At 38.8% G+C, this 15,929-nt stretch overlaps 1 protein-coding gene across 2 annotated transcripts; it reads right to left on the reverse strand.

Moving 5' to 3' along the window:
• Positions 1 to 5,348: 5,348 nt before the first annotated feature.
• On the reverse strand, positions 5,349 to 14,417 carry Rpp40 (ribonuclease P/MRP subunit p40). Of its 2 annotated transcripts, XM_027948161.3 has the most exons (8): positions 14,260 to 14,417; positions 12,875 to 13,019; positions 11,524 to 11,592; positions 10,547 to 10,642; positions 9,569 to 9,694; positions 7,175 to 7,373; positions 6,913 to 7,047; positions 5,349 to 5,577 (listed from the first exon to the last, which is right to left on the reverse strand). In XM_027948161.3, exons 1-8 carry the CDS (start codon positions 14,380 to 14,382, stop codon positions 5,379 to 5,381), a joined length of 1,092 nt encoding a protein of 363 aa, XP_027803962.2. In that variant the 5' UTR covers positions 14,383 to 14,417; the 3' UTR covers positions 5,349 to 5,378. The 2 variants fall into 2 exon arrangements, with proteins under 2 accessions (XP_027803962.2, XP_027803963.2); XM_027948162.2 differs by lacking the exon at positions 9,569 to 9,694.
• Between the last annotated feature and the right edge of the window lie 1,512 nt (positions 14,418 to 15,929).

The following is a 15,929-nucleotide window of genomic DNA, read 5'->3' on the forward strand; positions in this document are numbered from 1 at the left end:
GGAAGGTCTACCCAGTGGTGAAAGAGGTGTGTTAAAGTCACCCAGAATTTTGTGTTGTGGTCTATTTGACTCTTGAACTTGAGAAGAGTTTGTTTGATGAACGTTCCCTTGAGCAGGCTGTAGTGTCCTTCTTTATCCCTTTTGATTGACTTTAGCTTGAAGTCTACTTTATTTGATATGAGGATGAAAACCCCTGCTTGTTTACACAGTCCATGTGAGTGGTATGATTTTTCCCAACCTTTCACCTTCAGTCTGTGGATGTCTTTTCCTATGAGATGAGTCTCTTGGAGTCAGCATATTGTTGGGTCTTTTTTTTTTTTTTAATCCAATCTGCTAGTCTATGTCTTTTGATTGGTGAGTTTTGGCCATTAACATTCAGGGTTATTATTGAGACATGATTTGTATTCCCAGCCATTTTTGTTTATTTTTGGAATTTAACATGACTTGTTTTCTCTTCTGATTAAATTTTCCTTTAGTGTAATCTTTCCCTCTGCTGATTTTCATCAGTTTTTCATTTCCTCTTCGTGGAATATTTTGCTGAGGATATTCTGTAGTGCAGGCTTTTTACTTGTAAATTCTTTTAACTTTTGTTTACCATGGAAGGTTTATATTTCATCAAATCTAAAGCTTAGTTTTGCTGGATATACATTCTTGGTTGGAGTCCATTTTCTTTCAGAGCTTGGTATATGTTGTTCCAGGATCTCCTGGCTTTGAGGGTCTGGGTTGAGAAATCTGCTGAGATACAATTTGGTCTCCCTCTTATGTGATCTGATTCCTCTCTCTTGCAGCTTTTAAGATTCTTTCCTTATTTTGTATCGAGGCATTTTCATTATAATGTGCCTTGGTGTAGATCTGTGGTAATTTTGTACATTTGGTGTTTTGTAAAGCCTTTTGCATTTGGTTTTCCTATTCATTCTTCATGCTTGGAAAATTTTCTGATATTATCTCATTGAAGAGATTGTGCATTCCTTTGGTTTGAAACTATGTGCCTCCCTCTATACCAACAACTCTTAGATTTGGTCTTTTGATGCTGTCCCATAATTCTTGGATGTTCTGTTCATGGTTTCTTACTATCTTCACTGTGTGATCAACTTTATGTTCCAGATTGTATACTTTGTCTTCATTATCTGACGTCCTTTCTTCCAAGTGGCCTAGTCTGTTGGTCATACTTTCTATTGGGTTTTTCATTTGGTTTATTGTATCCTTCATTTCAAGGATTTCTAAGGACCTACCCTGGATCTGGGTTCCCGCAATTTGGTGTGGGCTGATTTAGGCAGGGCCTGACCTGCCCCAGTAGTCTGCTGGTTGGAAGGGGCAGTCTTGTGCTGGAGGCTGGGCTCCAGTGGGTGTGTGCTGGTGGCAGGATGGAGCTTGATATTTTTATGGTATTACAAATGTTGACTTTTTAAAATTTTAGTTGGATATCATTTATTGTTTCTTGCCCAATTGCACAGTCTAGAGCCTCCAATATGTTGAACAGAAGTGGTTAAGAGCAGACATCCCCAATTCATTCTTCACATGGGGGAAATGTTCAGGCTTTCATAATTATTACAGCTGTAAGGATTTTGTAGTTGCCTTTCATCAGGTTGAATAAGCTCCTTTTATTCTTAATTTGTTTACTTGAAAGCTGGATTTTATTAACTGTTTTATTTTCCATATTCAGATGATTACATGACTATTCTTGTTTAGTTCATTTATATAAGTAGTTACATTGATTAATTTCTGAATGTTAAATCAAGTCAGTGTTCCTTGGATAAATTTCATTTGATCAGGATATGTTACTTCAGTCTTATACTGCAAGACTCAAATTGTAAGAGTCATTCAGAATTTTCACTGTATGTTCATGAATAATATTGGCCTGTAGTTTTCTTCTAACATGTTTGACAAGTACCAGGGTGATTTTGGCCTCATAGAATGAGTTGGAAGTCTGTCCTTTTCCATTTTTTCAGAATAGTTTGCAAAGAATGGCATTATTTCTGCTAACTGGAGCCATTAAAGCCACTTGGGACCTAGATTGCTTTTGTACAAAGGTTTCAAACCACAATTTTAATTTCTTAAATAGATGCAGTGTTATAAAGTTATCTGTTTCTTCTTGAGCGAGCTGTGTAACTTGTGCCTTTCAAGTATTTTGTCAAGTTCTACATTGCTGAATTTATTGGGATAAACATATTCCCATTCTAATAGTCTTTTACTCTCCTTTTATATCTGTGGAATCTTTAATGATGTCACCTTTCTCATTCCCAATATTAGTAATGTGTTCCTTGTTTCTCTTCTCCCTGATCAATCTGGTTGGACATTCTATTCTTTCATTTAATCTTCCCAAATAAGCTTTTGGATCCATTGATTTTTCTCTAAGTTTTTTATTTCAATGAATTGTACTTGTTCATTATTCCCTTTCTTTTACTTGCTGGGGATTTAATTTTATCTTTCTAGTTTCTTAAATAAGCAGCTCATTTGAGATCTTTTTCTAATATAGGTATTTGAATGCTAAAAATTGCAGTCTAATACTGCTTTAGTGGCAACCCATAATTTTGATTTTAAGTTTTTATTCACTTTACTTTTTAATTTCCCTTCAGACTTCTTCTTTGACCTACAGGTTACTGAGTTAGTTTTCAAATATTGGGATGGGGAGTTTCAAGGGTCTTTCTGGTAATGATTTCTAATAATTCTATTCTGGTCAGAAAATAGACACCATATAATAAATACTTTTGAATTTCAGATGTTTTTGATGAGCCATGGTACAGTCTATCTCCTTAAATATTCCATGTTTAGTTGATACTGTTGGGCAAAACTTTTATACTCTTACTGATTTCAGGATACTCATTAATTATTGAGAGGTGTATTAAAATCTGATATTTGCCATTTTACTATTTCTCCTTGCAATTCTAAAGTTTTTACTATATGCATTTTGAAGTTTGTTATCAGGTGCCAAAACTGTCTCGTTCTTTAGTTGACTGCTGTCAGTTATGGTAACATTCTTTGTTCTGAAACCTATTTTGAAATAAATATAGCCACTCCAGCTTTCACTTAAAAGTGTTAGTATATCTTTTTCCTAACCTTTTAATCTATTGGTATTTTTATATCAAAATAACATTTCTCATAGGCAGCATATAGTTGAGTCTTTTTTTTTCAACCCAATCTTTTTTAAAACCCTGCCTTTTAAAAAAAATATTTCTTTAGTTGTAGATGAGCACAATACCTTTATTTTACTTATTTATTTTTATGTGGTGCTGACTTTTTTTGAGACTGGGTCTCACTAAGTTGCTTAGGGCCTCACTAAGTTACTGAGGCTGGCTTTGAACTCACCATCCTCCTGCCTCAGCCTCCTGAGTCGCACCTGGCACAACACTCTACATTTAAATGACAATAAAGCACTTGTACTGTCTAAGAATCCAACAACTGTATGCATCTCCTCTACTAGTCTTTCAAAGCCTTTGTGGTCATCGACTTCATTTTTACATATAAATCTCATGCAACTTTATTATTTTTGTTTAAATAACTATTTTTAAAGAGATTTAAAAAACAGTAAATCATATAATTATCCATGTTGTTCTATTTCCAGTGCTCTTCGTTCTTTTGTGCGGGCATTTTCCCTCTGACTGAAGGACATCCTTTAATTTTTCTTATCTTGTGGGCCCCCAGGTAATAGCCTTTGAGCTTTTACAAGTCTGAGAATGTCTTTATTTCTTGTGTTATTCTCTTTGCACTGGTGTCTGGTCCGCTGTTGAACTAATCATTTGAACTTTCAATTTCAATTATGATATTTTTCATTCCAGGACTTCTACTTGGCACTTTTCCCAGTCTTCTTGGTTATTTTTAAAATCATGCTCTTTAATCCTCATTTAAGTATAAAACACATTTTACATTGTGTTTGGTTAACTCCAAGTCTTTGTGGCTCTGCTCCTGTTCATTTTTTTCTGCTGGCTCTTACCTATTTTATGTGTTGGTGACTTTTGACTATATATGTGTATATTCCTTGAAACTCTAAGGGCAGTCTGGTTTGCTCCTGCGTTGTCTGCAAGGCACTAAACCATTATTACTTTAAATATATTCTCTAAGAGAGAGGCTTTCCCTCAGGAGATATCTTGCATGCTGTCCCGGGGGCTGCAGGGGTGAGAGAAGCAGGCAGGTTTGTTCATCGTTTGCCTTCACAGTGCGTCTGTGCTTTGAGGTCTCAGCTTTAAATTCTCCTCATGGTTCTTCTCCCTGGGCAGGCTCCGGGCTTTGTCTGCTGTTCTGTTGCCTCCTCCCCCACCAGGTTGTAAAAAGAAATGTTTATTTTGACATTTGGCAAATATATTAAGGGGGAAAAGTAGCATCAATGCTCTTAATTACTTTGGGTTCCTGTTTCCATTAAAAACAAATCAAAAAACAAAACAAAACAACCTAGGGCTTGGGACATGGCTCAGAGATAAGGCAGCTTGCCTAGCAAGGCCCTGGGTTCAAACCCCAGCACTGGGAGAGAAAAATCTGCTTTTGAGAACTCTTACAAACTCATTGACTTTAAAAAAATGGTTCTTCTTATGTATTTTGGGAGTTTTTGCTGTTTTCAGCTGGTCCCTATCAGCGATGTTGCTGGAAATAAAATCCTTTCAATTTGTCCTCTACTACTTTCTACATCCACAGATCTCCTCCTGCTCCAGAGAGCGTGAGAACACACACAAGGAGCCAGGCTGACCCGAGATCAGATCTCAGGTCTACCACCAGCACTACCTTGGTAGCTTACTTACACTCTGCCTCAGTCTTCTCAGAGGGCTGGTGAGAGAATTTCATGAGGTTCATATGTGAATAGCTCTGATGATAAGGAATAACCCTTGTAAGGATGATACAGGATTTCTTTTTGTTATGTGAAAAAGTTGTAATGAGTAACAGATACACCTTTCCCAACTGTCCAACTCCCCTGCTTCCTACCATTCCAGCCTGCTCTTCTAGACAGTAAGCCACAAACCTGTGCTTATTGATGGGAGAAATCAACTTCGACTGACGGGCTGGATGACCAGCCCAGCTGTTGTCACAGATGGATCCCATTCCAGAACAGAGTGCTAGAGAATGTTGATTTGAGAAATGTTGTCATTATACAGACCTGAGTGGTCACACATTCTTTTTCAATTAAGAAATATGAAGCTGTGTTTGTGTATGCACTTCTGTAATCCCAGCTACTCAAGAGGCTGAGGAAGGAGATTTCAAGTTCAAAACCAGTCTTAGTGAGATGCTGATTCAAAATAAAAAATAAAAAGGGCTGGAGATGTAGTTCAATGATAGAGCACCCTGGATCCAATCCCAGTACCACAAAAAACAACACACACACACACACACACACACAAAATGAAGAAATCTGAAAACAAGCATAAATATAAACAAACATGATTTTGGATTTTTTATGGTGGACAATTATCATTTGCCCCAACAGCCATCTGAAGCCAATAGTCCTGATTATTAAAAATCACGAAGTTGTATAAATGTTCTCCTCCTTTCCAAAAACCATGTTCATTTTCTCTCCATGAAACCGGGCTGTCTGCAAAGCCTTGGACCGATAATGTAACCCATGGAGCTAACTTTGGTTCATCAAAGTAGTGACTGAAAAAGAAAGAGAACTCTTAGCAAACAGGGAGATTCAGGAATGTCCACATTTAAAAACAATTGACTAAGCATAAGTAGTATTTCTAATTTCTAAGGAAGCTTAGACTTTTGCTTTAATTTATAAAAATTAGATGCAATTAAATTCCTGATGCTATATTGTGAATTTCATGAAGTTCAACTAATACACAGTGCATAAAACAAAACTCCATCAGTTCCAATCCCTATTCTGGAAGATCATTTAAGATTAAAAGAACAAAAAACACCACACAGTGTATAGTTTCTCTCCCATCAAGAGTGCTGTTCTCCATCTCTGTTCACTGAAACAATGCAGAATAATTCACCAGATTTTTAAAACCCAACCTTCTTATTAAAGAAAATCAAAGTCCTAAACTAGTAAGTGTGAAAAAGGATGTTTGATTTAAAAAGGAAAACCCTGAAGATTTACATCTTAGACATTTTAAAAGTAGACTGGGGTTTTAGCGCAGTGGTTGAGCACTTTGCCTCATATGCATGGGACACTGGGTTTGATCCTCAGCACCACATAAAAAAGTCTATATATAAATAAAATAGAGATATTGTGTCCATCTACAACTAAAAAATTTTTTTTAAAAAGACTGAGAAGAACAGAATGCTAGAGAATGTTGATTTCAGAAATGTTGTCATTATACAAAGGGTTATAAGCGTGAATATTATTATAATATTCAATATTATATTATTGAATATAATATTATATTATTATAAGCTTTATTATTATAAAGAGGATTATGTTCAAATTTCACTAGGGATGTGAGCGTCCTCATATCAGACACAATGTATACATTTCATTAATACAGTACATCCCAAATGAAAAAAAACCTATACTATTCTATAAAATACTTAGAATCTTATTAATGCCTAGTGATTCACAGAATTTTAGACTGGAACACATCTCAGATATGATTTGGATTCAGAAATGATCAGCTCTTTTCCACTCCATTTTTGAATGAGAGATTTTGCAGAATTGCAATACTTAAAATAGATCATAATTTGTCACACAGAATGTTACTGTGTTTTTAAGTCATATAACTTGGACTGCACCAAAAAATGGCCCAGGGAGGCAGAACCAGGAAAATGAGCAGTTTGTTTTCCAGAAGCATTTAACCACTTGGTAGTAACATTTCCCTAAGAGCATTTTAATTACGCCATTTAAGATGATGAAGTCACTATACTTTCAGCCCAAGCAATGAAAAAAGAGGAAAGGTGTGTGCAGGGCCCTGCCTGGGGAACACCAGCACTGTTCTCACCATGACACCACGGCACCAACACGCACGATAGAGAAGACAGAGTTCTTACCACAGCTGTTCCAGTAGGACAGAGATCTTCTCTGGAAGTATGAAACCAGTGATTGTACACAAATGAGCTTGGGCCACCACTGTGCTTGGTTGGGGACAGCAAAAGTTTGATATGAAATTATCAGGCTCGTTATTTCTGCCACAAAGAAAAAAAAAGATAACATATTTTTAGCCACTACATAATCAAATCCAAAGTATTAAACTGCTATTAAAAACATGCAACAAGCAGACCCCCACCAGACCCACGGAGTTCAGATACGCACAGGTCTGCATTACAGAAGACACCTCCAAGCCAGTCCAAGAGCTCTAGGGCACTGCAGGACGTCTCGGGCTCTCCCCTGAGCTCACCGCTCTGTAGCACTGGGCACTGGAGATCGCTCAATGTGCTCATTGATACTTTGGGCTGATGCTCCTGAATTTGGTATTTAGAAAAGAATGACAACATCGCTGATTCTTCTGCACCTTAAAACACAGCACATAAGGCCACATGAATATGTAAAAACATTCACTGAATCCCTGAAACAACCCCACTCTCTTTTGAGTTATGGGAAACAGGCAAATGGAAGTAAAAATGGAGGCTGTGCAAAGCTGCATTCAAATCAAAACCATTTCAAGTTGCTTTCAGCTCCTTGTGCTCCAATTCTGTGAACATTCACCATCGTTCACACTTTTCTGTAAATGTACACTTTCAGATTGGATCCAAATTAGTCTCATCATTTATTCTAATAAGAAAATTTCAATTTAAGACATAGACCCCAAAGCATTCCTTATGTCTGAGTAACAGTGAACACTACAGACAGAGAGCATGTTTACACAATCTCTGTACAGGAAACAGAAGAGAAAGTAAACGATGACAGAATCTCATTCAAGCTTGCCGTTGAACACCCAGTAATCCAATGTATTTTTTTAGAGATGTTTATGTAGCTTGCAGCCTTCGAATACAGAAATAGGGACCCCCTCCAGAGCAAAGGATAGATAGGCTTGCTTACCATCCAGTATAATGAAAAAAAAGTCTCGCTCCCTTATCTCTGGGCAGAGATCAGCAGGCTTACTGCTCATTATAAAAGGTTTGAGTTCCTTAAGCTCTGGGTTCCTCTCCTGTAACGTAACCCACTGCATGCGCAAGCATTACTGGATCAACTTTATGTCATCCTATGGGTGCTAGGACTCGGTGAAAGGGCGCAAATGCTGATTCTCTGTGTGATAGTTAATTTTAGGTGTCAACTTACTGGTAAAGTATTATTTACAGATGTGTCTGTGAGGGTGCTTCCAGAGGAAAATGGCATGTGAGTCAGTGGACTAAGTAGGGAAGATCCACCCTCAGTGTGGGTGGGCACCATTCAATTGGCTGAGGGGCCCAGACAGAACAAAAAGGCAGAAGACAGGCAAATTCACTCTTTCCTTTAAGTGGGACATCCAGCTTCTCTGGCCTGGGAACTCCACACGCCAGAACTGGTAGGCCCCCCAGGTTCACAGGCCTTTGGCTTTGGATTGAGAATGATACTGTCAGCTTGCTTAGTCCTGAGGCCTCTTTTTTTTGGACTGGCATCCTTGTGTCTTCAGCTTACAGACGGTCTATCATGGGACTTCTCAGCCTCTGTGACTGCATGAACCAATTCCCCTAATAAGCCCCCTCCTATCTCCCTCTCCCCTTCCCTCCTAATTAACTTTTGTCTTTCTGAGAATCTAACACTTTCTGGCTACTCTTATTGCTATGAGGAATCAAGTGTTTTTTTTTTGTCTCTGACCCAGGAGTCTCATGTTCTGCCAGTAGGGTAAAATCTCAGACTTTTCACAGTTCCTGAGAAATTCTGAAATAGGAGTCTTAGGAACACATCCAGAACCTATTGTATAGGGAATCCTCATAGAAGACTTCAAGTGACTGAAACTTCAGTAAGTCCCTCTGCCCATTTTTATATGACAAGTGCCAAAGAATTACAGAACCAGAAGTCATGGGAGCAACTTGGGCAACCCAGTGACCAGGAACTTCCCATGAAGAGCAGATAGATGGACCTATTTCCAAAAGGGACCGACGTGCTTCCTTAGCCTCTGAATGAGCGTACTATGCTTTTATAATTCTTAATGATTTGAGTCACTGTAATTATGTAATGGGCCAAAGATATACTTCTTAAAGCAGCAGTGTATGTGGCAGGGTGGCAGTTGGGAGCAGATTAACATATTTGATGAACATCAAATTTTGAACTAAATTTAGTATTCCAATCAATTAAAAGTCACAACAAACTGAATCTGACATGTAATGGTATGCCTGAGCTATTATCCTGCAATAATGAAAGAGCAGATCATATATATAATTATAATTAGTGTTAATTTAAAATATTCTAGCCAAGGCTGTTTGAGGGAATGGGAGGGAAGGAAGGGGAGAAATAGATAAAGCTGCTCTGAACCACTCTCAAGATCTCTGAATCTACATATAACCCAAGAAGATTGAGGTAGATGGCAAGAGGTCTAGATTACCTTAAGCTATTGTCCTCAGAGATGGCAGAGGGCTAAAGCAATTTCCCTAATAATGTTTATACATTTATGTATAAATATTCTTTAATCATAGGAATAAATCAATATTCAATCTTTCACTACTCCTCTTATATTAACAGTTAGATTTCAAAATTGCTGTATATTACCTAACTTATTCTTCATACCTGTATGATGCCAAGCCAAAAGAAAATCGAATTTCATTGGCTTCTTTTCTTTGAAGGACCAACATATTCTTTCATACTTCTTAGAATTCAGGTTAAAGGATAAATCCATCAAATCAATGGAAACAACTTAAAAATGGAAACAGAAATATATTCATTCAAATATACATATCTTGCACTGTGGAGAAAGTGTAATATTAAAAAGTCTAATATTTTGGAAGCTTTATAAATAGTAAAAATCACTTTATTCTTTTGGTACTCCCTTTATTGTACCAAGTCAAAAAAAAATTCCTTCAGTGGGCATTTCTAGCATTGAGAACTATAACAATGCAATATATATTTGTAGATGGACACAATACCTTTATTTTATTTATTTATTTTTATGTAGTGCTGAGGATCAAACCCAGTGCCTTACATGTGCAAGGCAAGTGCTCTACCTCTGAGCCCCGGTCCCAGCCTCCACAACACGTTTTAATTCATATTTTTCCTCTGTCAAAGACCAATGGCAGAAGTCCTCAAAAGGTCAACTCTAATCCACTTATGGATGTGGCAGTTTTAACTACTGATATCCACACCAGATACTGTCAGAAGAACTATATCTCTTTAGAAATGTAAATTTCTACTAGTAACTGTAAAGATCTGGTGAAATTAAAGGAAACTCTTCATTAAGTCATAAACTCTTATCTTGGATTGACTTCTTTGGATTTTTGACCTATAACATACTTGTCTAATGGACTGCCCAATTCTATGATCTTGATAAAATGTAGCCCTCAGCTGAAGAGAAATGCAACAGACTTAATAGCTTCATCTTATCCTCAGTGAAACTCAACCCATCACTCCTTGAATCAGAGATTTTAAACACAAGAAGGAGCTATGGTTTTCTGAACAAAGAGATCAGAGGCAATTTAAACATTTAAATCTAATTGCTTCAGGAAGATTCCTGACTTGTTACAAACTGATGGGATATTACATAATACTTACTAAATTTCATAATTTTTCTGCCAGAATACTGAGATGGATGACCCTGAAGTCCAGTTTCTTCATAAGTATCTTTATCCAGTGATAAAATTAACTTCCCTATAAATCAAATAGTTCCCATGAAAGAGATGCTAAAAACATGACTTACGTTCTCTAAGAATGAAAGACGATTAAGCAGCTAGATATCAATGTAATAAACTGCACACAATGACCTTATTTATAATATCTGGATATTATTTATACATGTATACACATAAGGATATTATAATAATGAAACTAGAAACAATCTAAATTTCTATTAAAGAAGGAACAGTTAAATCATGGCATATACATTATTTCTAATATCTTTAAGACATTAAAAATTGTGAGTTAAAATTTAGGAACCTAGAATATATGCAATATATTCTATTGCATATTCAATAAATGTTTGGAAAATTCAATTTTTGGGAGGTGGGTACCAGGGACTCAACTCAGGGGCACTCGACCACTGAGTCACACTCCCAGCCCTATTTTGTATTTTATTTAGGACACTGAGTTGCTAAGTGCCACACTTTTTGCTGAGGCAGACTTTGAACTTGCGATCCTCCTACTTCAGCCTGCCGAGCTGCTGGGATTACAGGTGTGAGCCATTGTGCCCAGCTTGGAAAATTCAATTTTAAAAAAATGTGGTCATAAATATATTGCACTGATATGGAGAGATGTCTATGATCTGTAGCTTGGGAAAAGAGAACACTGAGAAATAACGTATGATACAATTTATGTTTTAAAAGAAAGAACATTTATATGTGTTTATAAATTCATAGAAAATCTCTGGAAGAATAAATACCAAAATGTTAGTAGTTCCTTCAAGAAAAGGAGTGAGTTTAGAGGGAGGGAGAACCTTTACTTTGCTTGTATAGATGTACATGATCTGATTTTTTTGGTTATTGGTTTTACATGTATTTCTTTTATAATTAAAGAAAGAAGAAAATGAGTGTTACCATTTGGAAGCAGGGCAACAGTATTATCTTCATCAATATTTGTATTGTATGTTAGTGCATAGCACGAACCTAGAAGAGGAGAAATTAAGACAAAAGAAGAAATTATATCTGTAAAATGTTGGTAGATGATTCTCACATGACAACAAAACCTTCAGGTAAGTAACAATCAGTACCTACCACTGCTTCCGTTCACTCCATAAACCCAACATGTGCCACAGGTAATTTGGAACATAAAGAAGGCCAAAGTTCCAGCTATTTCACCCACAGCCCCATCCCCCACTGTTAAGGGCCTATTTTTGCAAGTTCACTATCATTAGGCAGAAAATGGATTCAGAATGAAAGATGTATCTTTGGGGTTACCAGCAGAAAGTCACAAAGTACAAGACTAGAATTTTAGGTCAATATTCAAAGGCTACTAAGCCTTTCCCCCATCTGTTAAAAGGGGACCATAGGCCTGCTTCACAGAGGTATTGCTAGCTGTTGTTAAATTTGGTAAGATATTTAAAAGTGTTAAAAGTGTTAACTATTGTTTAATTTGGTAAGATATATTAAAATACTTATTGCTACAATAAGTGTTCCCACCATTAATAAAATAGTATCAGGCTTCAAAACAAAGGTAAGATGTTCAGTGTCATAAGTAGCTCCAGCAGAGTCAGATGAGAGTGTACAAATAACTAGAATTCTTCACAGGGAGAATTTTTGCCCACTCTAGCAGAGAGGACAATTGTGGGGGCTACAACAAGATAAGTCCATAGCCAGGTGCAGTGACTTACTAGGTGTCAGCAAAATCCCAAAAGACATTCTGAAACACAATTTAAACCAATGGCTCCAGGAAACTACCAGAACAAACCAGCCATTCCAGAAGATACAGCTGGGAATGGGGTAAACAGAGAAGATTCAGGGACACAAAAATCTAAAAGACAACACTGAACCACAAGGAGCATCTGGCCCTGTGAGCAGCAACTGTGGCTTCATCAGGAGACGGACCTTCTGAAACAGCTGCTATGGGGATAGCTGGAAGTGTTAGTACTTTGCAGCCACCCATCCAACAGCAGTGCATCTGAACACAGATCACCAGGCTCTTCTCTCCATGAATCTTTGTTGTAAACTGACAGACACCCTTATGTTATAACATTCTCATCCAGGACCTGGGGACAGATGTAATCAGTAACCACCACCCGAAGAGGACAGAGGAAACAGTAGGATGAGAATGCTGAGGGATGGGGAGTGATGCGTGCATGTGACCCCAGGAAATATCCCCATGGATCTGTTTAAAACAAGAGAACCTGGTACTGTTCCCCATAAGTTCCTCATCTTGCCCTGTTCACAGACATTACATGGTTTTTCTTACCTTTCTTTACAAAAGTGTGGATAAATTCATGTGTAATTAATTCATGAAGAGGTAAATTCTTCACAAAGTAATAGGGTCCAGTGTCCGTGACCAGGTTTTTCAGTTCTTTTGATAGCATTCCACATTCAGGAATGAGAAATGAAACCTATTGGAATGTGTAATATAAACAAGGTCTTATTTTCATGAAGATTAACATAAGTTTTTTAAGAAAAAAATATGAAAATTGCTCACTACAAGTTTCACTGAAAGTTATTAGATAAACATACTAAACAAGCCTCTTAAGTTAACCTACCAGTCTTAGGCAAAGAAAAATGTAACAATTTAAGTTTTGTATTTCTGCACTCAAACCTAGAGTACAGGAAAGAGACTGAACAAAAACATTTTAATGAAAAGATCTTATTCCCATTTTTTATCTTTTGCAGATGAGCAATGTATTTTATATCTTTTTCTTCTCATTATTTTTAAAGAAATATAATTGAACGTCCCTAGATTTGTTTGCCCTAGTATCATCCTGAAATCAAAGGAACTAACTGTTTCTGGGTGACTAAGAAATTTAGGGACATTCAATTATTAAGAGGCTACACAGAAGCAGAAGTGCTCCTGGATGTTTCCATTTTCTAGACAGAGAAATACAACCGTCACCGACTAATTAAGGTATATATCCCTGACTACTGTCTGTGATGCGCGTTTCAACCAAAGCAGAAATATTAAAACCGAGCGGTTTCAAATGTTGCCCAAGCGCTCACATCTTGAAAATCCCTCCCTTAGAGCTCAAACGCCAGCCTCTTCCGAGGGATTAGGTCGTCACTTAATGTCACCGAGAAATCAATCAGGCCGATTAATTTAAAATGTAAGATGCTTATTTAAACCCTTAGTATCTCCAGGGTTTATTTGGAGTTTTTCGAGTATCAAACCAGCTCCTTCAAGCAGTTTAGAAAAACTGAGCACGAAGCTCTGCAAGGACGCCGAGGCACACAGGCGCAAGAGAAAATCAAGCTACGATTTAGGGGAGGGAGACAAGCTCGTGGCAGCCTTGGTTCTCTCCTCCCTCCCTCGTTCCCGCCTGGCTCTACACAAGCTCTCTTAACACTCCGCGTGGGGCGGAGCAGATTTGGGGAGAGCAGCACCGACGCTTTGGGGAGGCGCATTCCTCCCAGTCAGTCCCTCTAGGGCTGCGCACAGCCCTGCACCCGACGCATGCTCGGAGTTGAAGTCCTGTAGCCCTGCAAGCAACCGGGCCGAGAAGCGAAGAGACTACGACTCCCAGCATGCCCAGCGAAGGACACGCCCTCTCCCCGCCCCTGCGAGTGCGTCGGTAGCCCCGCCTTGCAAAGCTGAGAAAGAGCCTCTTTCCAAAACTGACTGCCCGCAGGAACCTAACTCACCCTGTAATTATGATAGTGCGTCTCCACGAGGTGCCGGTGGCGCGACTTGTCGTGGCTGAAGTTGGATTTCTCGCAGACCAGTAAGTGCCGGGGCGCCTCTCGCAGTCTGCGCAGCGTGGCCATGCTGTCTGCGATTCCGGGTGCTCGGCGTCTCTGGAGAGCTTGGGACGCCACGCCCCGTCTCTTTGCCACGCCCCTCCTCTTCGCCACGCCCCCCCGGGGCACGCGCAGTGACTGGTCCCTGCCACCGGAGTAGCGCGGGTGTCTGCAGTTTCTGAAGTGGCTAGAAGCGCGCGCTTAAACTCCCGATAGGTACTCGAAACTGTAAATTTGCTCTCAAATGGAAATAGTCGGTTCCTAGGAGCCTGGCACTCACCTTTCCAAAGCCACGTTCCCTTCACCCATTCCATCACTCCGCGCTGCCCTGAATCCTCCCTCAGGAGCCCCAGACTCTGAGGAGTGACTGTTCCCAGCCCGTGGAAGGAGGAGGAGGGAGGCCCGACGTCGGAGATTCCGCTTACAGTTGGGGGAGCCTCCAAGCCACTTGCCAGGGGAGCACCCACACTACTTTCCCGAGTCCTCACAAAGTCTAGTCCGCAGGATTTTGTTATCCTATTGTGGACCTCTTGGCCATAACTCAGCCAACAGGACGTAACGTTTCCACTGGTCCTTCTCAAAATGTCAAGGAAGTTCGTGTAAGAAAATAATACACACTTTCTGCCCTATAACAGGACTCCTTTGGAGCCACTTCTAAAAGTCCTTCTTAAATATCCCCTTGGAACCATTTTCGAAAATGTGTTGCTTTGTGGCATTACAGGGAAAAATCTTTTTATTTTTTACTTTGTTACTGGGGATTGAACTCAAGAGTCACTTAACCACTAAGCCATCTCCACCCTTTTTTTGTTTTTTTATTTTGAGACAGGCTCTGGCTAAGTTGCTGAGGCTGGCCTGGAAGTTGCCATCTTCCTGTTTCAGCCTCCGGAGCTGCTGGGATTATGGGTGTGCGCCACCACGCCTGGCCTAACAGGGATAAACCTCTAAAGTCATTTTTCCATTTAGTTTTTCTGATTAACTTTTAAGTACTACATTCGGTGTGCTGCTTTTTTACTAGAGCATTATAGTTATACGTGGTAGTTGGGTTCGTTTTGACTATGTGCTTTTTTTAATATTTATTTTTTAGTTTTAGGTGGACACAATATCTTTATTTTTATGTGGTGCTGAGGATCGAACCCAGTGCTTCACACATACTAGGCGAGCGCTCTACCACTGAGCCACAGCCCCAGCCCTTGATGCTGGGCTTTTTAAATTGAAGAATCCATACCTCCAGTTCTGCACCGGGAGAATGCAAAAACAGAACACTGGTGATACTTCATCCTGGAACATTAATTTTACCTCAGAATTTAGAAGAATAGGGTTTAGTAATTTACAAGGTAATTAAAAATTTAAAACCAAGACAAGGCTGGAAAGTCTTATGTCATTAATAACTGTTAGTAACATGTGCCTGAAATGCCAGATTTTCTCCAAGAAAAAACTCCTCTAAGAACCTATTTCCTGCTGGGTGTACACCTGTATCCCATCACTTGGGAGGTGGAGGCAGGAAGATTAAAAGTTCAAGGCCAGCCTGAGCAACTTAGTAAGATTCCATCATAAAATAAAAAATAAAAAGAAGG

This window comes from Marmota flaviventris, chromosome 6, assembly GCF_047511675.1.
Source record: "Marmota flaviventris isolate mMarFla1 chromosome 6, mMarFla1.hap1, whole genome shotgun sequence".
NCBI classification, from domain to species: domain Eukaryota; kingdom Metazoa; phylum Chordata; class Mammalia; order Rodentia; family Sciuridae; genus Marmota; species Marmota flaviventris.

Coding starts and splice junctions, on each gene's coding strand:
- Rpp40 (XM_027948161.3), bottom strand. CDS start 14,382: ATGGCCACGCTGCGCAGACTGCGAGAGGCGCCCCGGCACTTACTGGTC. Junction 11,593..12,874: donor CCACACTTTTGTAAAGAAAG/GTAAGAAAAACC, acceptor CTCCTCTTCTAG/GTTCGTGCTATGCACTAACA. Junction 7,048..7,174: donor GTCTTCTGTAATGCAGACCT/GTGCGTATCTGA, acceptor TCTTTGTGGCAG/AAATAACGAGCCTGATAATT.